A 24794-nucleotide genomic window follows, 5' to 3' on the forward strand; every position below is an offset into this window, starting at 1 on the left:
TACTAAAACTGTGCTCAGCAACATCCATAAGGCTCAACTGAATTTTAACTTTTTTTTTCTTTACTGCAGAATACTGTTTGGTAGGATTCAGTTGCTAACACAAAGAACATTAAATGTGAACAGTTTCATTTTTGGGATTTTAAAACCTTTTATGATATGGAAGGCAACCAGCTAAGCTGTCCTATCATATTATGTCAGCAGAACTATAGTCAGGAAATGCCCAATTGAATGCAAGAGGAAATAAATTTCACAGTGCTATAAGTCTTCAATAATAATATCTTTTTTTTCCTCAGGAGCAATACTTAATTGTACTCAAGATCAGTAACAACAAGTAATATATTACTATTGCTAACACATTCTTGTGTTAAGAATGTGAAAAGAAATGTCTTTAAAAGTACATCACCAATAAAACAAAAATCAATGGCAATTTAATAGAAATGAAGCCTTCCAGAGCGGTGACTCATATATACGTGTCTTTTGGTTTCTTAAGTTTCTCATTCATATGACCTTCTACGAGAACCATACACCTTCTTGTTCAGAATAGTTTATTTAAATCCAAAAGTTGAGGTGTTTTTTCCCCACTGTTTACACCCTAGCAATTTAAATAAGATGAAAACTCTCACATAACATGTGTATTTCAACTGACAGACAACGTATGTGAAGAGCTGGAAGAAAATACCTGAAGGATGTTACTCCAGTTAATTCTGGGAGTAATTCTATAATCGGAAAATCATAGAATCATGGAATGATAGAATATTCTTAGTTGGAATGGACCCACAAGGATCACTAGGGACAACTCCTGGCTCCACACAGGACCACTCTGAAATCAGACTACTGAGAGCCCAGATGCTCCTTGAACTCTTCTTCCAGTACTCAACCAACCTCTCGATGAACAACCACTTCCTGAATCAACCCTGCCTGATCACAATCAACAGTTTCTCACCTTGTTCATTAATAACTGCTATGTTCATGAAACTTAAAGTTTGCAATTTTTTTACAATTGTGAAACAAGTGCTTAATATCATATCATAGAATCATAGAATAGCCTGGGTTGAAAAGGACCAGAATGATCATCTAGTTTCAACCCCATCACAATATGCAGAGCTGCCAACCACCAGATCAGGCTGCCCAGAGCCACATCCAGTCTGGCCTTGAATGCCTCCAGCATTAATGGCCTTCCTGGGCAACCTGTCCCAGGGGGTCACTGCTCTCTGTGCGAAAAACTTCCCCCTAATCTCTAACCTAAACCACTTCTGTCTTAGTTTAAAACCATTGCTTCCTGTCCTATCACTACCCACCCTCATAAACAGGCATTCACCCTCCTGTTTAAATTCTCTCTTCAAGTACTGGAAGACCACAATGAGGTCTCCCTGGAGCCTTCTCTTCTCCAAGCTAAACAAGCCTAGTTCCCTCAACCTTTCCTCATCAGAGAGCTGCTTGAGCCCTCTGATCATCTTAGTGGCCCTCCCCTGGACCCACTCCAAGAGCTCCAAGTCCTTCCTGTACTGGGGGCCCCAGGTCTGGATGCAGTACTGCAGATGGGGTCTCACAAGTGTTGAGTAGAGGGGCACGATCACCTTCCTCTCCCTTCCGGGCTGCAAGAGCATGCTGCTGGCTCATATCCAGCTTCTCGTCCAGCAGGACCCACAGGTCCCTCTCTGCAGGGCTGATCTCAAGGAGATCTTTCCCAAGTTTGTATAAATACCTGGGGTTGCCCCAACCCAAGTGCAGCACCCTGCACTTGGCCTTATTGAACCACATTAGATTTACAGAGGCTTGCTTCTCCAGCCTGTCCAGGTCCCTCTGGATGGCTTCCCTTCCTTCCAGTTTATCAATGGCACCACTCAGCTTGGTATCATCTGCAAACCTGCTGAGGGTGCACTTGATGCCATCGTCTATGTCATTGATGAAGACATTGAAGAGCACCGGTCTCAAGACTGACCCCTGAGGGACACTGCTCATGACCAGCCTCCACCCTCACACAGAACTATTAATCACAACCCTTTGGCTGCATCCAGCCAGCTAATTCCTAATCCATTGGTTGGACTGTCCTTCAAATCCATACTGCTCCAATTTAGAGAGAAGGATGTGATGACAGACCATGCCAAAGGCTTTGCAAAAGTCCAGGTAGATAACATACATCGCCCTAATGACATCATACCAATATTTTACCACTGCAATGAAAAGTAAGGATGCTTTGGTATTCTTTGTAATACAATTTAATCATTTTAATCATGTTTTTGAGTGGAATGGCCTACAACAAGGTATGACACTATAATTTAGATCTTTTAATATTCTACTCCTACTCTCATTAGACTTACACAGTAGGACGTAGGAAGCAAAATGACTGCTTAATTCGATAAAAACTCAGTAATGATTTTCTGTTGCAGTAATGGAAAGGAAGGATGCTTCACATAGGAATGGTGAGATGCCAGACTGCAGCCCGTCTGCACCAGTAGTTAGTCTTTTGCAGGGATATTTAGGAAACAGGGACTGTAAAGAATAACTCTTCCCTGCTCAGATGCTGAAGATTAACCAGTTAGGGACCAGAAACAAAAGCCAAGCAAGCCGCATTTAGTTGGCCTATCTACTGTGAATTTGTGCACTTAACTGTATTTAAACACAGCTAGTTTCCTAAACACAGAAACATCATATGGCAAAGAGACTTACCAAAAATTGCTACCTCTGTGTTAATACAGAGGTAATTAAAGGTTAATAAGTCTGTTACACACTGGTAACACATGGGAACATTTCAAAAACATTTATTTTTTCTCTGTTTTAAGCTTACTTGATAATGTGCTGCAAACTCCCTGTCTTAACTTCTAACTGAGTTAGAAGTCAGTGTCTGCTACTTATTCCATGTTATAGGTACTTTTACAGATCTCTGTTGTAGTTCTCCTTGACATCTTTCCTCCTATACTGGAACTGCTTATTTCTCTGTCATTTTTGTCTGGAGGTGCACCCAGTTGAATCCATATAGTATTCAAGAATTGGATGCATTACAGATTAATACAGAAACACACCATGCTTACTACCTGCTTCCTTTCCTATACTAACTGCCTTTGTTGTTATTGACTGTTCTTGAGTTTTGAGATGACACTGTCACAGAAGTAATTATACTTACCCTGTGTGCCTTTCTTAAGTGGTAATACCTGCTTTAAGAGTTTATGTCCGTGAATACATGTGCTCTGTACTTAGCTTCTTTGTGCACTATTAAATATGTAAAATCATACGTAAAAGTCATTGACCATGGAAGTGTTCAATAAATGTTTAGATGATGTACTAAGGGACATGGTTTAGTGGGAAATGTTGGTCATAGGTGAATCGAACTGGATGATCTTGGAGGTCTTTCTCAACCTTGGTGATTCAGTGATTCTATGATTCTATAAGTCAAGCTCTGATTTATTCATTTGTTTGTTTGTTTATTTTTAAGAGTTAAGGATTAATTGTAGTGGCAGTGAAATCTACTAAACAGTCAAATCCTGTTCCTTGGAAATCTGTGACAGGCTGAATGAATAAGTGCAGATTACTCAAGACATGATGGATTGTCTTCTGACTTGGCAATAAATTAGCTTTAACATTAATTATTTATAAAACTACAAGAGGAAGGTATTATTTAAAATAATTTTGGGGTAGTGAGATAAAATTTTAAGCAGAAAATTGTGACTCACTTCTAAAACTTAACAATTATTTTAAGGTAAAGTCTTTGTACTGAATACATGAATGTAAAGTAGTTGATGTGTATACAATATAAAACTAAAAAATAGAATGCTGACTTGCTTTTCACAAAAGCTTAAATTTGGTTGCTCAACAAATATGTCCTCTCTGCATTTTCACACCCAATCTCACTGTAATTGCTTTCCAAAAACACCCTTTCCATCCCTTCCGTCTTCTCAAAGTTCACATCTGACAGGACTGGGCATTCAGAGCATGCAGTGGGAAAGCTTGATGAAATAAATAAAGACAAAGCTTTGGCCGTATAAAGATGTGCTCAGTCATGCTGACTTTTTTAAACAGTCTAGTCAGAACAGCAAAGGTTTGCTATGCTACAGTATGAGGACAGAATCTGAAATAGTTTTACTATATAATTGCATTTTTTTTTCCTTAAATATATTGACATTTAAACAGATTTTCACAAACGCAGTAGAAATACTGCATGAATTGAACTTTATCATCTCCCAGATTTCAGCAGCCTCATGCTACATATGGGCTATTACAGTACTCATAATACATCATCATTTTTAACATCAACTAATCCATGTAATTCTTCCTTCTGTCCTTAAATAATGAAGCAGTTATGATTTAAATTATGTTTGATAACACTAGAGGTCAATTAAATTTTCTTTAAAAATAACAGCTGCAATTTATATTAGATTTTAAAACAAAATAAATACACCACCTTTGCTATCCCTAGATAAACAAATCCAGCCTCAGGAAAGAATGAAAAAAAAAAAAATTAAAAATTAAAATTAAAATACTAACTGAAACAACTAATCTACCAAAGTTACAAATGTTTTAATAGGAAGAATAAATAAAATTATCAGTCTCCCCATGTTACTATCCACAATCCATCCTCTTTAAGGCAAATGACAAGCTGCGTTTAGGTTAGGTACAGCAATTCAGTTGTTCAGAGCTAGTAATACATGTCATGTTCATATAACTGCACCAGCATATTTCTACATAACTTTTATTCATCACTCATATAATAACATTAGTCAAAAACGTGGTGTAAAATTCATGATTTGAAAGCCCTACCTACGTCAATGCTCTTTTTCATCTGGAAGACGTGAACTTCAATTCTGTTCCCTCAAAAAAACTATCAAGAAATACAGCTAACTCCTTTGGGCACGTATATCCTTTCCAAAAATGCAGTGTTATGTCAATGGATAATCTAAGCAATTGCATTTGATATCCCAAAGGAATACTACTAAAATCTGCAGTTCTTTTTCCCTACTTCTGTACTTATTAAAAGCCAAAACCATTGTTAAAAATTTTTAATTGTTTTATAACACAAAAAGCTTATTATTATTATTATTAGTAATGTTTTAATACTGAACAGTCAAATATGTGCTTAAATAGATCTTTAAAGGTGTTTCTATAAAATATCCTCAATTCAATCAGCATGGTTTATGAAAGATACCAAGAAACAGGGGAGGAAAAATACTTTCAATATAGGGAAAATTTCCCATGAGACTTAAACCTAGTGGTTCTTCATTTACTCCCTCCTAACACCCAGCACCTCTTCCTCATCCAGAAAATGTTATTTTGCAAAGATCCATACAAAAGAAATCAAATACGCCTTCCAGAGCAAAACAGATAACTCAGACACTTTTTCCATCCTGGGATTTTTAAGGTCTACCCAGAGTAATATGTAAAAGTGATTTTTTTTTTATTTTTTTTTTAATCCATTGAAGTAGAACAGTTTGATCCTACTATTTTCAGAAGTTAAAAAAGAAAGTAAAGCTATAGTAGTTCTTTATTTTATGCATCTTTTGCCCATGTTGTTTGTCAAAGCCAGAAGGAATCTCTATCTAAAGCTATGGGATTTTTAGACTATAATTTCATTTATTTCTTGACAAGTAAATCTTCTCTATTAGTAGTGAATACTCTACAGTAACAATGAAAAGACTAATCACTTCTTTCTTCCCAGTGTCACAGAAAAGCTGGTTAGAAAGGATCTCCATAGGTCATCTCATCCAGTCTTACACTTAAAGCAGGATTATTGTCAACAGTAGATCAACTATAGCACTACCTAGTCAAATCTTAATCTCAAAGGAATGATATTTCACAACTCTGAGCAATGAGCTCCAGCACTACCCCACCCACCTGTTGTCTTTCTTTTTTCTTCTCAAACTGAAACTGAAACATGCAAAACCATCACTTATGGCCTTTGGTGTTTTTTTTTTTTTTTTGCATTACTTGACACTTCTGAGCATGTTACATGATGTTTTCATCATCTTTGCCACTCAGTAGTTGTAATGCATTTTTAGACTGACTGTTTCTCTCTTCTTCACAGCATTAAATAAGCCCCATCTCTCTCAACATCTCTGTAACTTCCATGTGATTTAGGATTCTGAGAATCTGTTGAACTCTTTGCTGTTTATCCACGTCCCTCTTCAATTAGAAAAGCAGGAACTTGACAGTCTTCAAGAACATAACTTGTTTTTCCCTGCTGGCCATTTCTCTCCTAATGTAGCTCACTATGCATGGAAAGGAGAGTCCACTTCTGGTCCATGTCTAGCCTGGCACCTGCTGTAACCTCCAGGTCATTTTCAGGGCAGCTTCAATTCAGATATTTGCTGCACAGTACATATTAGTGTGCACTTCTGTTCCATACCAGCTGCAGAACTTCAGACTTCTTACTGAACTTCATGAGGTCAGTATGGACCAGTCCTCAAGCTTTATCACAGTGTCTGTGGAATACAACTCTGTCATTCATCATGTTAACCACTCCACCTTAATTTATCATCCACAAATTTGCCAATGGTGCACTCTGCATCAGAATCTAGGTCACTGACGAAGATACTCAACAGACGCCCAATGTAGTCTGAGTGCTCTGCTCATCACTTCCTGCCCAACAGACGATCACTACCCTTTGAGTCTACTGACTCAGTCAGTTCCCAGCCCAATCCCATCTATTAGAGCAGCTTTCAAATGAGAGTTCTGTGGAAGACTGTGTCAGAAGTCTTACTGAAGTTTGCTGTTGCGTTCAAGAGTTCATAACTATGCTGAGAGAAGGCTAATGAGCAAACTGGCAGCACATAATCCAGGAGACATTCAAAAAGCTACCAAGAAGGATTCTAAAGCTTTCCAATCATACAAGCTTCAGATTAGACTCATTTACTCATCATTTCCTCATATTTGGAGGAAAGGCTGCTGGAGGAGTTTTAAAGTATGTTCCCCGTATTTTGCAGCTTCTGATCTGCCCATAGAATAGAACTGTCATGGCTTGGAATGCCTTTTTAGTCATTCCCCAATGCAGCTAATGGTGCAGAAGAATTGCCATGCACCTCACAGTAGATTTGATACACACTGTATCACTTGTGGCAGGGGCCTTTTGAGCTAGCTGTATTTTCACCCAGCAAAGAGCCATTCTTGCTTAAGGGAGCCCCATCCACTGTGGCCATGGTTGGTACAGGACAGTCATTGCACACAGCAATCCTCACCCATACAGCTCATCACTTAATCAAGAAAGGCAATCAGGCTGATCAAGAACATGATTTGCTGTCAGTAAATTCCTTCCTGTTCCCTTCAGTGCCTGACAAAGATGATGATGATGTACTCAAACTTCGTCTATACTGTCTGCCATTACATTCTTTCCCCAGTCAGTTTTGCCCTCCATCAAATTTTACCTTCATTTTTGAAATGAGCACACCTGCAGAATTACTTTCTGTTGTTCCTTATGACCATTGTAAAACTTAGCTCAAACTCATCAGCTTCCTGATTTCATCACTACGCAGGCAAGGAAAGCTTGCCTATATTTCAGAAACTTTTTCTTAGCCTAGAAAGCCTTATGCTGAATTCCTTGTCTTCTGGTCAAACAGGATGGTTTCTTCCTGAGTTCTCAGTAAGTTTTATTTAGAAATCATCCATTTTTCATGGACAGTATATTTCTGTGGCAGGATCCCAAGCAGTATTGCTTAGCAGCCTTCCAAGAAGGCTGAAGACAGCTCTTCTGAAGACAACAGTCATAACTTGCTGACTTCATTTCCAGACTTCACATCACAAACTCAACCAACCTATGATTCCATCTACTATCACATTTTGCACCATTTCTCCCCTTTTCATGGGAAGCAAGTCAAGCAGAGAATTGTGCTTCTTTATTACATTAAGGATCATTAGGAAATTGTCAGCAAACACAATCAAGGAATGTCCTGGACCGCCTGCACAGCTCTTCAGTATTACCAGAAACTAGTATAATTTTATACTTAACAGATAAATACCACACTCTATTAACCTGAAATGTTGCTATTTTATTTCAAGTTCAAAATGTATCAGTCTTTTAAAAAAATAGTGGAAATGCGATGCTTCCATTCCCCAGTGAATTTAAAATGAATCCAAGAACAACAAAAAAGAAGTAAATTCTGCCCTTCTCTGACAGCATTCTGGGCTAATTTGCACATAACTTACAAAAGCCTAGTAATTTAAAAATAACATCCAGCTTCATTAAAACTTATGGCTGAAGATGATTTGGTACTTTTCTGTCCTTTGCACTCAGATTAAGCTTTTTTTTTTTTTTTATCCTGTAGTTCAAGTAAGTAAAGGATATGATGAAATTTTTCAGATGCAAATGTAATATCAGACCAAAAGAATATAATTTTTATCACCAGAAACATATTTTTTTTGGACTAAAAAGCCCCCAACAAGTATTCAGGAAAAAAAAAAAAAAAAGGGAGGGAAAAGTAAGAGAGTGGACAAATTATAGTAAATATTCAACCATTTCATCTTTAAAAGTAGATTCATTACATCAAATAAGTTTAGTGAAATCTTGCCATCAGCTTTATCATATGTACAATGAAATTGTAAATATCTCTTATATTGAAATTACTGTTCCAAATATTTTTAGCTGGCACAAATGAAAATCTGCCAGAAGTGTTGCCATACTATGATTGCATGGATAATAAATTTCCTTGTGTGATCACCGTGTAAATTACCCCTGAGAACCTATTATAGCGAGAACCAGGTAGTTTTAATAGATAGAACTGCAGTAGTTGGCAATCATCGTAATTATAAAAAATTATGAGAAGAAACCTAATTATAAATGTTGCAATCAAGGGATCTATAGGGTTCAGTAGAATTAACAATGTGATAATTAACTTCCCAAAAGATTTTAAGTCTCTCTTAAACTGGTCAGCAACAAAGACTTTCCAAATATCTTCCTGTTTTAAAGGCAGATTCATCAGCAAATCCTAAGGTATTGCATATGGAGAGTGCAATCACTGTCCCCTGTTATAGCTATGAAAATTGCCATGAGTAATAAGTGGCATTTTCAATAATTACACTTAAATCAATAGGCAATAATCAGCTACACAGACATTATTAAAAAAAATGATTGCCTCATCCTCACTCTAGGTTCAAGTTATTTCATTTTGAAGGTCACAGCTTCTTGGTTATAAAAGTCAGAGAAAAAAACTGGTCTCCTGGCTCTTGTTCAGGTATCTTTCACTGCACATGATTTGTGTTCAGTGAGGAAATCTAGCAGCAAGAAGTGAAATTTTTCTTAAAATATATCATTGTATTCATTTTGTCTTTGTGCTTTTGTATCCTGGATATCAGTGTAGCATATACAGTATTCTCACTTATACATTTAAGTTCATTATAGTCTCCTCTGTAGGCTGAAATAAGGACTTGTTTACAACTATGAGATCCTATTTAATTTGTTCTGTTGCATTTAGAGTCTGTTTGTATTATTCAATATCTTTATTTCTACCAGTCTCACCTGCCTGCCACAGAGGTGATACATGTGCAGCCAGCTCCTCCAGTCTGGAATTCCAGATGGAAGAATATTGGGGTGGAATATTCAGAATGTGTCCTGTTTTGCTATGCATTCTTTTTTCTTCTTCCCCAAACCCACAAAATGAAGGTGGCTGGAGTGAATACCCTAGTGAAAATTGTCTTACTATCATGACTTAAAACTAAAAAGTTAACATGTATAAGAAAAAATAAATGGAATAAGAAGACATCTGTCTTGCAAAGTAGACCAAAAAGGCACACTAATTAATTTCAATATATATCTTACATGCTTCTTAGAGAAGGTCTGCTCTCTGCTGGATACCTATCTAACTAATGGACTATCATTGTCTTTTCTTATACTGTATCTCCTTTTTCCTCCCTCCCTTTTTCTTTTTATTAGAAGCAATTAAACAGTAAAAATCAGCCACAAGGAACAGAAACAAAGGATTTCTAATGATAATTATCCATCACCTTACAGTTTTTCTAGCCATTTAAATGAACTTTTCATTTTGAGGACAGCTTTTCTTCTCTTTTAGATTTACTTCCTCTATTGTCTGTGATTTTTTCTTTTTTTCTTTTTGTTTTTCTTTTTTTCTTTTAAACTATTATCTTCTTTCAAGATTGCATTTTTCTTGCTACTTTTAAACTTTATGAACAGTCAGTCTTAGCAGTGCTGATGTCTTGTTATGCAAGTAAGCCTTCATCGTAGTAACCCAGATGCTATATTAGTATTCTTCCTATATTTTAGAAATTATGAGGTCAGTACTCATCTCAGGTAAGGCCTTGATGGACAATTTAATTAAATTACAGTTTTAACCCTTAATTGGAAAATGTAACTTCTTGGAATACATTGGAGGAAAATAATGTCTCATAAATTAAATGAAAGCAATGTTGTTTTTGTGTCCTCAATAAAAACAAAGCAGAAATTCTTTTACCTGAGACAGAGAAGCAAGATGTGGTTTCCATAATTTTATGACCTGATTAAAAACTCTATCATGATTTAGTTACTCTGAATCTGTCTGATCCAACAAGTTAAGCAGCTTGAGATCTTAATCGTATGCAACAAGAAATAAGAAAGGCAAATTAGCAAATTATGAAGCGAATGCATAAGAGGCTGAGATTCTATGGTCTACACAGGCCTGGTTTGATCACCAGAAACAGCACACCTTTTAGCTTCTTTTAGCTTTAAACACAATAAATCTGTAAATAGTGAAGTGCAGAAAAAAATTAATTTTGCCATTTCCTTTGGTACTTGACATTATGATGAAGGATCATTTCACAAACTTAATGACTGTTGTCTTAAGTGAATGGTAGTGCTGTGATGTCTTATTAGTGACCCCACAACACAAGTCTTCAAAGAACTCTTCCAGCATTTTCCTCTGTGTCTTTTCTAGATGGAAATTAATTAAGTGTATAAAGTTCTGCTACCTTGTTAAAAAAAGAGAGGAGGAGAGGAGAGGAGAGGAGAGGAGAGGAGAGGAGAGGAGAGGAGAGGAGAGGAGAGGAGAGGAGAGGAGAGGAGAGGAGAGGAGAGGAGAGGAGAGGAGAGGAGAGGAGAGGAGAGGAGAGGAGAGGAGAGGAGAGGAGAGGAGAGGAGAGGAGAGGAGAGGAGAGGAGAGGAGAGGAGAGGAGAGGAGAGAAGAGGAGAGGAGAGGAGAGGAGAGGAGAGGAGAGGAGAGGAGAGGAGAGGAGAGGAGAGAATTAGGAGCAATTTCCAGTGATCATTTTGCTGATAATCATAAGAACTCCTTAACTCCTTTCACAGTAAGTGCCACTTCATAGAGTTTCCTTTTAACCTCTATACTTCTACAGAAAGTTGTTTCATAATGTGAATCTCTAGTGGTCAGAAGACTTTTTTCAGTTTCACACCTAAATTTATTCACAGCTATTTACAGACAAAAAATTTACTTTTTTTTTTTTTCTTTTCTCATACTGTTTACTCTCCATGGCATTTATCTTTCAGTATGTGCAGAGCAATTATAGACTATTTCAGCTTGCTTTCAGAGAACTAAACAAGTGGGCTGTTCAGAAAGTACTCACAGACGGGTACACACACATGTATCATCACTCCACCCATACCTGCAGTGAGCCAGATGAGTCACCAATCCTGAGATCTCCCAGCTGCACCAGTGAGGAACTATCACAGTTAATTCTCACGAAACAGAATGCTTCTCTCAGTGCCAACACTGCTCTAATGTTGCCATGTTGTTTAGGAACCAGTGCAGGACTGCACCAAGGAAACATTAACTTCAGGTCATGCATTTATGATATCTTCCCTTGAGTTTCTCTATAACTATAACAGTTTTAATTCAGCTTCCCTTGAGCCTGGGTGAAAACAACTATATGATATATGCTATCAGAGATGCACTAAGTGTTTTATCTATGTTCATTATAACTGCCATGAAAGCCAACAAAAAAAGAAAAGCATCTGACCTGGTGTAGTCATCCTCCACAAGCATGTGCTTTGGAATGGGTGAGTATCTTCCAGGTGAGATAGGGGCCAAAGACGCCTTGTACTCTAAAGTGCCGTTGTTTCCAGAAGAGAGTATATGATTTTCCATTGGTGGAGAATAAGCTGTTGGTAAGAATAAGCATTTCTAGTTAGCCACAGTTGATAATAGCAAATAATAATAACAATAATAACAATAATGTGGGCTTATTTTGCAGGAATTGATTCTTCAGAGCGATCTGAATAAGAAAGAATAGATTGGGAGACTGCAAACATATAATTTCTTTAATCAGAACAGACTGGAAGAACAGATGGGAAAGAACAAGATTAAGAACATATATCACTTTGGCTCCCATACATAGATGTGGGAATAAAACAGTAAGAGTTAACTGCAGGATGAGATTAGGAATTTTATGGATGACAAGAATTACATATAGTGGAGATCTAAGTCTGTGCTTTACTAAAGGTTCAGCATTTCCCAGTATAATTGAAATTCAATACCAATACAGATGGTATTATTTACAACACGGTAAATTTGTATATAAAATAGAAATACGATAAAAATCTCAAACAAATTAATGACAAATTTTGATAATTACAGGATTGTGCTGTGTGAAACTATCTTGCATACTTGGATTTTGTTATTAGCTTGCTTTTTGCAGTTCTCAAGTTACTAGCATTAGCTGTAATCAAATATATAGATAATATAATTAGAAAAGGAAATGACAAGTAGGTAAAACAAAGATGAGCTACAACTAATTTTCTCATGGAAAGAAGTCTTTCTGGTCCTACTTTAAGTCTTTCTTTCAGACATTCAGGTACAGAATGCTTCAAAGCAAAATATCTCTACAGGGAAAGGCCATTACTGATTCTGAAATACTCTGAACATGTAGGTATAATGAAAAGTTCCCCAGGGATAAATGAATCTCTATGCACCAACAGCTAAGGATGGGCTATTGCAAATCTTTTCTACCTTTACTCCCTCTCTGAAATTGTGTCTGTCTTTTCATACCCTGCTGATTTATAATCTGACATAATAAACACACCCTTTTAGAACACCCAAATTATTATTTTAGAAAGTATTATAGAGCAGGAGATTGGATGGAGACATTTAGTGGTTTTTCTTGCTGTGCTTTGCTAAGATTCAGACCAGACTACTACTGAAAAACCATAATTGCCATCTGTTGTAACATTTGCTAAGTAAATAGTTATCCTCAGCACAGTTGAATATACCACCTGATGTGCACGCTACAAAACCTTTCCTTTTACTTTTATGGAGCATTTTGAATAAGGAGGATTATGGATATTATCTTTCCCCTTGACTACTTCATTTCACAGTAGCGATGCTCTGCAAATGAGCAGAGAAAATTAATATCTGGCTTTTATTGAGAAAATCTACCTTTCCCAGCCGCTGGCTTCCTGGTCACAAGTGCCTCTAGTGTTACTGGCAGAAGATCAAGACATGTATAGATCAGTTGCTAAAGCTCTTTTCAAAAATATAACTACCGCACAGTTGTTAGTTGGAGCAGCTTGTTCTTGCTGGTTGCTAGTAGAACCCAAGGCAACCAGTTTTGAGTGAACAATTAAATGAAGGAAGGGAAATTCAGTAACAAAATAGACTGACACTGTAAGTATAGAGAGTTGCAGCTGAAACATTAAGATTACATTTATGAATGAGAAGGAAATGTGAATGTCACAGTGTGGGAACAACAAGAAAACTGCCAGAAGGAGGCCTAAAAGAACTGAATATGTTGACTGTATATATTTGTCCAGCAACAGGTTATCAAAACCCAAAATAACTAGGGGCAACTTCCTAGGACAGCCTACAAGCAAACTAAAAGAAAAAACTGAGTTATCTAGATATTACAGCAAGAGATAAAGACTGGATAGGAGTATTGGACACTTAGACTGGAAGACAAAGAAAAGTAAGTAAATCCAGAGACAGAAGATTCTAATCACTGTATTTCTCAATGTAACTATCACAAGAGTTACAGATTAATCTGATCACTTGGACAATGGCTTGAGTTAGCACAATAATACATTATCTACACTTCTACTTTTGCTGCAAAAATATTTGAGTTGCACTATTTAAAATACGTCATAAACATAGCACACTCAAGTAGCAATAAACATTCCATTTTTTGTAGTCTTCCAAGCTGTTTCATAACTTTTAATAGGATAGTTTAGACAAGCTATGAAAACTCCACAATCATCTGATAAACTGATCTTTTACAGAAAATGAATTGCAATAGTCACTTACAGTGAGTAATGTCTGGTGGGCCATAAGGATCAGTCATGTAAATGGTGGTAGGCTTTCCAACTTTTAGATACACTACATCTGATGTGTTCTTCAGTATTGCTACTGCCTCTTCATGGGTAACTTCTTCTAAACTATAATTGTTTACCTTAAAGGAGAAATCAGACAAGTGAGTTAGGATGTGGAAATGAACAAATTAACAGCACTGTCCTGCAGTTTTCCCAGTTTAGAAAAACTCAAAGAGCACCAAAGATTATAGAAATAATATTACAGCAGAATACAAAATAAAGGTATATACACATATACATTCAAATACTGATGTAGTATTTTGATAATACCACAAAAACGTAATGGGTTTAGATGGTCTTGTTAGTAGCTAAATCCTTTGTGATTCTGCTGCCAGTATCATCAGTAGCATAAAACTATATTTTAAAATAGTTTAATAACATCACATCATTTATAGAAACTGCCTATATTACTTGACCAACCAAGCTCATCTGCCCAAAACCATCTCATAGAATACATGCAAAAGACCTCAGATACGCTTTGGACCTCATAATCTTTTCAGCCACAGTCTGTCATTGGCAATTGAAATAATAAGAGATAAAGTAACATAAAGAATGAGGGGATGTCTATGAGGTGTAGGAGATGAAAAAAAAAAACCAACAAAAAACAAAATAAACAAACAAACAAAAAAACAGTTCTAAATGGGAGAAAAAAAAGATTCAGAATGTGAAAATTAATCAGTTTTCTGGAAACACAGGAGAAAAATGCTGAAAAAACAAGATGATGAAGTACTGGTTCTGTGCTCTGTCCAAAAAGAATAATACTCAATGATAAGAGGACAGGAATACAGATTAAATGGGGATGGAAGCAGTAAGTCTTGACTATTTATGCCTTACTGCCAGGAGAAGGAAATTCAAAGCAAAGTGTCAAAAGTGGTTTATTGTAGAAGGGTATACAAATTATTCCCATGTAAATCCACTACATCTAATGTCAACAATAGGTGTGCTCCTATGAACAGTATACTAAATGATCCCTGCACCAAAAGGTATACAGCCTGAATAAAGCAGTCACAGGACAGAGGAAAGAGATAAAGAATGTAGATACAGCTTTCAGATGTGTGGTGTTAGGAAGAAGAAAAGGCTACATTTCAAGGTGAATGTCATACATGAAACATTTGACTGTGATTTAAAGCACCATCCTTCAACTTTTACAGTTATTACAAGGGTTCCTTGTAAAGTTTATGCATGATGGCAGAAGAAGCTCCTCAACTATAGTGTAAAAAAGTACAGCACTAAATCACGTAAGGCAATGCATACTTTCTAGGGAATTTATTTTCAGTAAATTATAGGACACTTGGCTGTTACTCCAAGCTACTGGCAAAGGTATTAACTGGTAATTGGTAACTGGAAAGACATCCAGTTTTTATGAAGCACTGGAGGACTGTTCATACTCAGATGATATCAACAACAATAGAGAATGACTGCTCTCAGATATTATTGCTAACTGCAAGGATTCTGTTTAAATTTTCATCCTTGCATAATTCTCAGACTTTCTTTTAAGGTTAATTGAAACAGGCAGTGACAGGCTTATTATAACAACTTGATATGAAGAGCAATGATACAATCAAATGCTCACAGGAGAGCTGCTGACACTGTATGCTGTATTTTGGCAGGTCTTTTAAAATAGAAGTATGATCCCTACCTTATATAAATTTCTCTCTCTTTTTTTTTTTTTTTTTTTTGAAATGTCAGGAACAGCATTAACATACATATGTACTTGTAATAAATATCTTTTAAAGTACTAGACTAGTAGGAAGCAGAAGTGACTGAAAATTAGCCTTTCTTACTGCTGCTTTTCAAAACCATCTCTAATACTGAAAATTCACACTTCTGCCAATACAACTATATAGTTATTCTTTACCACCCCTCCTTCTCTCACTGTCTGTATATTACTACAGAATAACAGGCGGAATGAGGTTGGAAAGGACCTCTGTGTCCATCTGGTCCAGTCCCTGTTTTAGAAGGGTGCACAGGTGGCTTTGGAAGATATCCAAGAAGGAGACTCTATAAACTCTCTGTGCATCCAGTTGGGTTTCATCCTAAATCGACAAGCTTTTTGTTAAACTACCACTATACTTCTATTTAAATAAGAGATGTTCTTAGAGAAAAGAAAACACAAAACAAAACAAAGCAAAACTAAAAGGACCTTACATAAAATAACATAGTCCTACATGAACAAAGAAATCTGGAAAGCAGTTTCTAAAACAGGAGGAATGATAATAAAAAGGCATGTTGATATAACAGGAAGGTAATAAGAGAAAGAAATAATACAGGATAAAGGAAATTAAAATACTTCAAAGTTCAATCAAAGAAGTGATGAGGGAAATATGTACAAAATATTGCCAAAGAGAAATAAAAAGACTGCTTTTTCTTCTTTGCTTTTATTTATATTTTATTTTCTCCTAAATAGCATAATCAAGGCAATGAAGTGTAAACACAAGCAAGAATTATTTGGAAGTTTTCCTAGATTCATGTTGGAAAATAAAGGCAGTGAGTAGCAGCTGAAGTGAAAAGCTCAGAATTTCCCACAAGGCTGTACAAACACTTTAAAACATAATTTCATTCACAAGAGCATAAGCTGATAGCTGAATAAGATCTCTGGAGGAATAAGTCTGTCTTAATTCATTTTCTTATTTTTAAAGGGAAATTGTACATACATGTATGTATTTAGAATAAGAAGACAAATTCACTCAACGAATGAGACAATGAGGTGATATTCAACTTGTCAGTGGTAATATTTACTTTAGTGTAATATTCCACTTCTGATTCAGAAAGTGGGTTTTCCAGAGCAAATCCTGAGTGAAAGTTGGCCAGCAAACACTCACAGCTTGGCAGCTGTAAATCTAGAAATACTGATGACCTTTTAAAAAACACACTGTGATTTAAACAGCTGTGAAAACTGAATGGTTTTTCAATCACAGTCACAGAATGATGGGGGTTGGAAGGGACCGCAAGAGATCAATCCAACCTGCTAAAGCAGGTACTCTACAATAGGTCACACAGGTAGGCGTTCAGAAGGTCTTGAATATCTCCATAGAGACCTCACAACCAGTTGTTTTTTGTTGATTTTTGGAGAAACACTGAAGGGTCACTGGAATGACATTGGTTATTTCCCAGTCTTCAGGCATGTCACCTATTCACCAGAAGTGGTTCAGTAATCACCTCTGCCAGATTCCTCAGCATATGTGAGTGCACCAATTCTGAAGCCCAATCATTTGCTCTAAGGAGGTAAATCTGCTTGGCTTAACTAACTATCCATAACTCAAAGGACTCCTAAAAGAGCTGTTTAACTGCCGGAATCTGAACAGAAAGCAACTGGCATGCACAGCTGTCACACCACAGAATGAAGAGCATCTTGATCATCTTTGTGAATCAGTGGATTACAACTAGGCAATGATGTATGGAACAGAATATAGGCTTCAATATGCTGGAAATAATGGTTGCAGTGTTGGAATATCACAAAGTTTGCACCAGGTGGGTGCTGACTATGCAGAAGACTCAATATTCCAGAGTCAGGTCAGAGAAGAAGACAACCTTTCCCTTGCAACATGTTAACACCAGGGGCCCATACCACTTTGAAGACTATGGAGCAAATTGTGGCTGAACTGTCCTACCATGCCTACTGCATAGTCCAAATTTGGCATCTTCTGCCTTCCACCTTCTCTTCCTGATGAAAGATGGACTATGTGGGTGACATTTTCCTGCAGTGATGCAGTCATAATTGCTGTGAAACAATGGATCAGCTTCACAGGTACATATTTTTATGGCTGCAGCCTGCAGGCTCTTGTTTATTGCTGACAAAAATGCACTGCTGATGGTGGTGACAATGTTGAAAATCAAAGTTCTGTAGCTGAAAAATTGCTCTGTCAAACAATGTTATTGTTGTCTTTCTATCTGTGGTAGTTATAATACGGAAATAATTAGGAGGCATTCCTTTCAGAGTAACCTACGTATATTGAAATCATCATTTGTCAATCACTTTTACATTGATTTTGTTTATAAAAAGAATGTTTTGAAGAAAGTGAAATGACATGATGGTGACATAACTGTGTAGGAATGATCATACAGTGAGTATTGTGGGAAGGAATTAACTAGGGTGCTTAACAGCTATCGTTTCATCCTAAAACTGATTATAGCAAATCTACCTTTGAATTCTAGACCAAATATTGTAAGTCTAAAGTAAACAACAGTGTAAAGTTGGTTCAGAGCCCACTGCGGAATCAGAATGGATGCAGCTTCTGAATCCCCAGAGCTGGCTCAGTGCTAATTCATTCTCCATCTCATACAATTACATTTATTCTGATGTACTTCCTTTCTGCTACCCAGCAAGTACGAACAATGGATTAGGTACTATCTATTCACACTGCTTTACCTTTGTTTTAATTATGTAATCTCTGTATTTCATCAGCCTTCCTGAATGAAAAATGTGTGCACCAGGACTTATCTGCAATAACAGGGGGTGTGGATCAAGTGGCATCTACTCTGTATGTGTTTTAAGGGAGTTACTTTAGGTTATACGTAGTTGGGCTCTACAGACTGAACATCTGTTAGCAGCTGTAAAGCAGCGCTAATTAGGAATGCTTTTGGAGAGCATCCGCTGGTACAGTTTCTTTTACAAAAATCACACTTGATTTGTCTCCTCAAAGATCACTCCCACAAGACAGTGAAAATAACCTTGAAAAATCATTTCTGTTCTGAAACAGTTTCTATTGTAGATGCATCTAAAATTTAAGTGATCTACTGTGACTACTTCAACACAAATGATTCTGCAGCTATGTGTGATCTGACAGAAACTGATGCTGGTAGGGAATCTTGTGAGGTGCAGTTTGACAGCTGTAAATAGCAACCCACCACAGACCTGGGAAACCACACAATGGTACTTTTTCAGCACAGAATGGTCTTGGAAGCAAACCTGAACATCTGGAAAAAGAAAGCAGCTCCCATTTTTTCCTTACAGTTTTAGGAAGGAAACAGAATCAAGTTAAATCTCGTGGTGTGTGAGTAACATCACTTCTTAGAAATGTACACAGCCCTAGAAAGTCTGATCTCCCTGACTGTACACACTAAAAAGCAACAGGGTAACAAATATGGCCCAAACATCCCCCAAGGATTTGGGGAGTAGTAGATTTGAAAAGTTAACAGAACACTTAGAGCAGTAGCTTAAATTCTATTGCTTTAGAGGTGTCCATGAAAAATACCTTACTTCTAACTACCAAGGTTTTGTATTAGTAAAAAAACAGTTCTGTAGTGACATCTCATTCCATAGGCAAGCAGTTCCGAGGTGAAATGATAACATCAGACAGAAGAAAGCAATTACAGCTTTGGGGACAACTAACAACCTCCAGTGTTTACAGTCCTCAAGATGGAGCTAAGATTTTCAGAGTGACATGTGGTAACAGGGAGGTTTATGTATAAACAAGCAGTTAGAGGGAAAAAGCTGCCCTGAGAGGCTGTACAAATTCTATTCTATTCTAATATTGCTCTCCACTACACATATACTTCCAGACCAAGCTTTTCAGTCTTGCTTAAGAAATTCCAAATAGCAACTTGTTCAATATTCATCCCATAAAAATGGGATGTTTTCAAGATTCAATTCTTACCAACCTTGCATGACTGTAGCCTCCTGAGCTTCTTTCAACCTGAATTATTGTGCTAGACTATGATGATAGATGATTCCACTTTGCTTCTGTCCAGTGTCAAAAGAAGCTGACTTGCAGAGACACTCAGTACAGCCATATTCTCATTGTAGGCCTTACTATAGATGTGACTACCAGTCTACAGTTAGGAAGCAGTTTCCTACCAGCTGCAAGTCTCCAGAGAAGAGCTCTGGTCTGTTCATTTTACATATACCTACCAAATCCACTGAGTTCAGTTTTTGGCTGGAGCACTCTTAAGCTTCCTTCAACAATTTTCCCATTGGTTACCTCAGAATTATCCTACACTGGAAAATTTCTATGTGGGAGTGCTTAGAATAATAGGATAGAAGTGCAGGCTCAGTGACACAAAAACATAACCGCACAGATATGCCCTTGTATAGATTTCAAAATAATCACAATGTTTAATACTTACATAATACATCTTGTGAATGCTTAACACAGTATTAGCAATCTGCATTTAATAACTGTAGGGACATCAAACTGTGAAATGCTCAGATGGCATATCATTGTTTTACATTTCAATATTAGTTTTGATTTTGCAGCATCTCTTTTATTACATCTTAAATTTTAATGAATTTTATTTGCATGTTCTTTGGAATTTGAAAGCATTTTACCCAAACTTATCAGAACAAAGACATGAAAAAGAAACAACCAATCCAGCAGCTGCTGGCAATTCTGTAAGAGTAACACATTCTAGCAGATTTTAGAGAAATGATGGAAAAAATGAAGATTGAGGAAGTGTGCACTACTGAGAGAAAAAGAAAAAAACGAAACAAAAAAAAAACTCAACAACAATAAAATGTTGAAATATATAATAAACAAGGAATCAATGAAGCAGCTGTAGACTGTACAGGTGATAATAGCAACACCACATTGATAAAAGCACCGAAGCTGAGGAAAGAAAGCAATGAATTCTTTCTTTTCACAAAGGTACGTGAAGTAAATGGCATGAACTGACAGATACTACCTAGGGCAGAAGAGAGAAAATATTGAAAGTATTCAGGAAAATCAGAAAATCCACAAGTTATATAGAAATCAGGGTGCCCTGATGGAGAGAATCACAAAACATAGCTTTTCATCTCCATGAATTTTAGAAAATGTAAGGGTTGAATTATACAAAGAACAAGTTGCTATTTGGAGTTTCTTAAGAAAATAAAAAGCTTGATCTGGAAGTATATATGTAGTGGAGAACAACATTATGATCTTTCCCCCCCTCATTTCACACAGAAATTAAAAAGGGAGATAATTGTAAGTAATGAACTGGTCAATACCGAAAGAAAAGTGGCGTGAAGATGTGACATCAAACACAATGACAACGACTTCTGGTCATTTTCAGAGGTCAGATTCAGGAGAAAGAATGAAATTATGTGTAGTGATGAATGTAATTACTATTTTTCTACTGAAATTCAAGCTAATTAATTGATGCCGAGAGAGAGAATGAAGAGTTTTTGTGTCTGTGTTTTGTAGATACTATTTATTCCTTTAGGTAAGTGGGAAGAAAATTATAATAAGGTAATACAAAATTGCAAATAACATAAAAATTGTGAAGAAATTCTCATCACAGAAAAAAACAAACAGCTGAATGCAAGTAGATTTGCTACAAAGTGGAAAATAACAAAATATAATGTAACTTTGGCAAATACAAATACACATTTCTATAGAAAAACCAGCCAAAACATCATTAAAGAGCCAGGACTTGAATTTCAGTGTGCTGAGAACTTCCACAGAAGAAATATCAAAGAAATGTTAAGTTCTAGTTTCATTTTGCTTTGAGTTTGATAACAGCATTTGATCTTTTAGTTGTTTTATCTGCCTGTGTGGGTTAATTAAAAAAGGTTAAAGTCACCAATCCAGTCACTGAGTAAATGCCTTTTATGTTCTGTTTAATACACAGATAATGAATGGCCATCTTCACATTGACTGGAACACAGTGTCCCTAGCCAATAAAAAAAAAAAAAAAAAAAAAAAAAGCAGTTTTCTTATAAAAAAGTATAGAAAAGAACATAGACATAGTTTTATAGGCAGAAAAAAGGTCACAGCAATTTTTCACTTCTTAGACATTGTGTCGTAACATGGAGCTACTGCAGCGTAGTTTTTTTTTCATAGCAATGATTTAAAGCCTTTTTCTGTACCTGCTGAAATATTTGCAAATGTATTGACACTAATACAACCTGACACAGAGAAATTCTGCTGATTCACCACTCAGTGTTTTCTTACAGAGTATTAAACAAACTCTGAGGACAGGAAATATTTACCTAGAGAGAACAATGTAGAAGCTCTTCAAAAATTAAGAACAATTTCCCCAAGTGAGATCCATCAGGGAAATAAGAACACTTCAAGAAAAGCATCTTTTATAAAACGTACAAGGATCATCTATATAAAGCATTCATACATATACTGAAATATAGGTAACAGTCAACTGATGGGGGCTGCAAAAGTGTTTTGTTGCATCTTTCTACTTTCTTACAAGGATCGGTAGAATGAGTGGGGCTGTAATGAAGCCCCAACCGTAGAAGCTTTGTGGTGAATTTAGACTTGCTGCTGACATGTATAATGCATTTATTCTCTTCTTAGTTAAATGACAGTCACAATAATAAAATCTATTGCCTTTTCTTCACAAAATGTTGGTTTTCCAATATGACAGTGATTTTGTTTTTGTTTTTTTTTGTTTCGTTTTTTTAACTGTAGTCTCAGAAATACATATAAACAATGGGAAGAAATGAAGATAACAGAAATATAACAATTATTAGAGAAGCCGTCATGGTACCTATATGAAAAAACTTTCATCCATACAAAATGCAATTTAAATTTGTCACACTTACCATAAGAAGCCTATCTCCAACCTGTAACCTCCCATCTTTTTGTGCAGCTCCTCCTTCAATAATCTTGGTGACATAAATGCTGTTGTCCCCAGGAATATGTTGGTTTCCCACTCCTCCTGCAATACTGAAACCCAGACCTAGAGAAGATAGTCAGGAAAAAAATAAAAATGTATTAGCAGAGCAAGAAATAACACCAAAAGAGAGTTCTAGGGTAGCACATTTGATCTACTGTATGTTTGCAATATTTATTTCACAGAAACACAAATAAAACAGTAGGTATTTGATGGATCGGTACATCTTCACTTTTCCTGGGAGGGAAGGGATGCAAATGAATTTCTGAAATTATTTTTTAATGTACAATTATAGGATGGCAGACATAAAAAAAATCAAACTGAAAATGATTCTACCGCTATCTCTAGTGTTTAGTAGTGGCCAGTAAAATCTGAAGCTCGGACTTGATTTTGATAAATATAAAAGACATCGCAAATTGGCACAACAAAACAAAAGGTATCCTGGTCCATAGAATCTGAAAAATACTGAGAGGCTTACTACAGATAAAAGTTTCTGTAGTGCCACATTGAAAGTGAAAATGAAAGATAAATGGTGTGCATATTTGAATTTAATTATGCTTAGCATGTTTTCCTAGGACACAAATATCTTTGGCTTATCTTTGGCTTTATATATCTTGTGGATATATAAAAAAGTAAGTGATATCATTTGTGTACATATAATTTTCTCTCTGTGATCTGTGAAATTCCTTAGATGAAGACTCCAAAAGCCAAAATTTGGAGGAATGTCTACAAGCTGGTATGAGTCAGTAAAAGTAAATAGAACATCAATAAATGTAAGAGCTTTTCATACTTTTCCCATCTTCTGACACACTACATATACAGACAAATCATTGCTCTTACTTATAATAACGTTTCTATCTCTCAATCATAGAAAAGGCAGAAACCACTGTATTCTATTTCCACAAAAAATCTACTTCACAAGATTATTTTTTTATAGATCATATATCTAATGGGAACTTCTACCTGAACAAATAAGCTGCTACTGACAATAACCTGCTTAGATTATTGCTTCAACCAGATATTTCACTTTTAGCTGCACAGAAAAATAGTACCTACATAGAGAATAATTACTAATTTTATCTATGAAATACACAGTGCTTAGTCATTCTTACAGCAAACATACTAGTAATAGCTTCAGCCTGAGCAGTGAAAATACAATAGGAAAAAATGAACTGTGTGGAACCTGGCATTTTATCACAAACCCACCAGCTGACTGCTTGTGCCCTAAATTTAAGTGAGGGTTTATTTAATACACACAGGTTTCTTCAGCAGCTGTATGAATACAGAGATAAGATTTTTTGAGTCAATTAAATCTTTTTGGTACATTATGTTTTTTTCTCATATATATATTTTTTTTTTATGATTGCCATTTTTAGTTTAAAAGAGATGTGAGGTCAGATAACATAATGGTCTCTAAATGGATACCATCATAACAGTAAATTACAAAAAGAAACCACTGAAATTATATCTCAAATTGAAATAGCACTTACTTAATTAAGGTGGCTATTAACAATTCATATAAAGTTAATTCAGAAATATGAGATAATTAAAATAAAGCTTTATTTAACTTCCAGCTAATGCTGGTGATGACTGTTACTATGTGTGTTCTACTTCTGGGACAGCTACAAGGATAAAAAGGCTGTGCTTTCTTCTGCATGGATGACTTTGCTCATTACCCTGTTGAGCGCTTTTGAAGAAACAAGAAAACATTCTAAGAAAACACCATCAACTTAAATTCCCCTTAAAACCTTAGTTATGGCCTAGTAACAGTGACTGAATAATGTTACTTGGTGACATAATTATCATCATTTTGAAAAAAAAATAAAAAAATAAAATACAACAACAAAATGCACATTTCTGCCAGTAAAATGAAGTTATGAGAGAGGCAATGAGTAGGCTAGACTGCAGCTGCAGAGCTTCCTTCAGTTCCACGGCTCAACTAAGGCACAGCTGTGTGAATACAGACAGCAGGGAGTAGTACTTGAGAGCAGCCCTGCAGAGAAGGACCTAGGGGTCCTGA

General features: G+C 36.2%; 1 protein-coding gene across 50 annotated transcripts in view; it reads right to left on the reverse strand.

Annotated features, from left to right (window-relative positions):
* Positions 1-24794, reverse strand: part of DLG2 (discs large MAGUK scaffold protein 2) — a 959079-nt gene that overhangs the window by 249143 nt on the left and 685142 nt on the right. For all 50 annotated transcript variants that reach the window (XR_014942266.1, XM_085536516.1, XM_085536515.1 and 47 more), the window contains 3 exons: positions 22704-22840; positions 14163-14307; positions 11887-12028 (listed from right to left, as the gene is read on the reverse strand). Coding sequence is in view for 49 of the 50 variants with exons in the window: in XM_085536516.1 (XP_085392642.1) it covers positions 11887-12028; positions 14163-14307; positions 22704-22840 (424 nt within the window). In the remaining variant the exon portion in view is untranslated. The remainder of the gene's footprint in view (positions 1-11886; positions 12029-14162; positions 14308-22703; positions 22841-24794) is intronic.

The sequence above is a fragment of the Coturnix japonica genome, chromosome 1, assembly GCF_054131305.1.
Source record: "Coturnix japonica strain WE chromosome 1, WE-NBRP24, whole genome shotgun sequence".
NCBI lineage: Eukaryota > Metazoa > Chordata > Aves > Galliformes > Phasianidae > Coturnix > Coturnix japonica.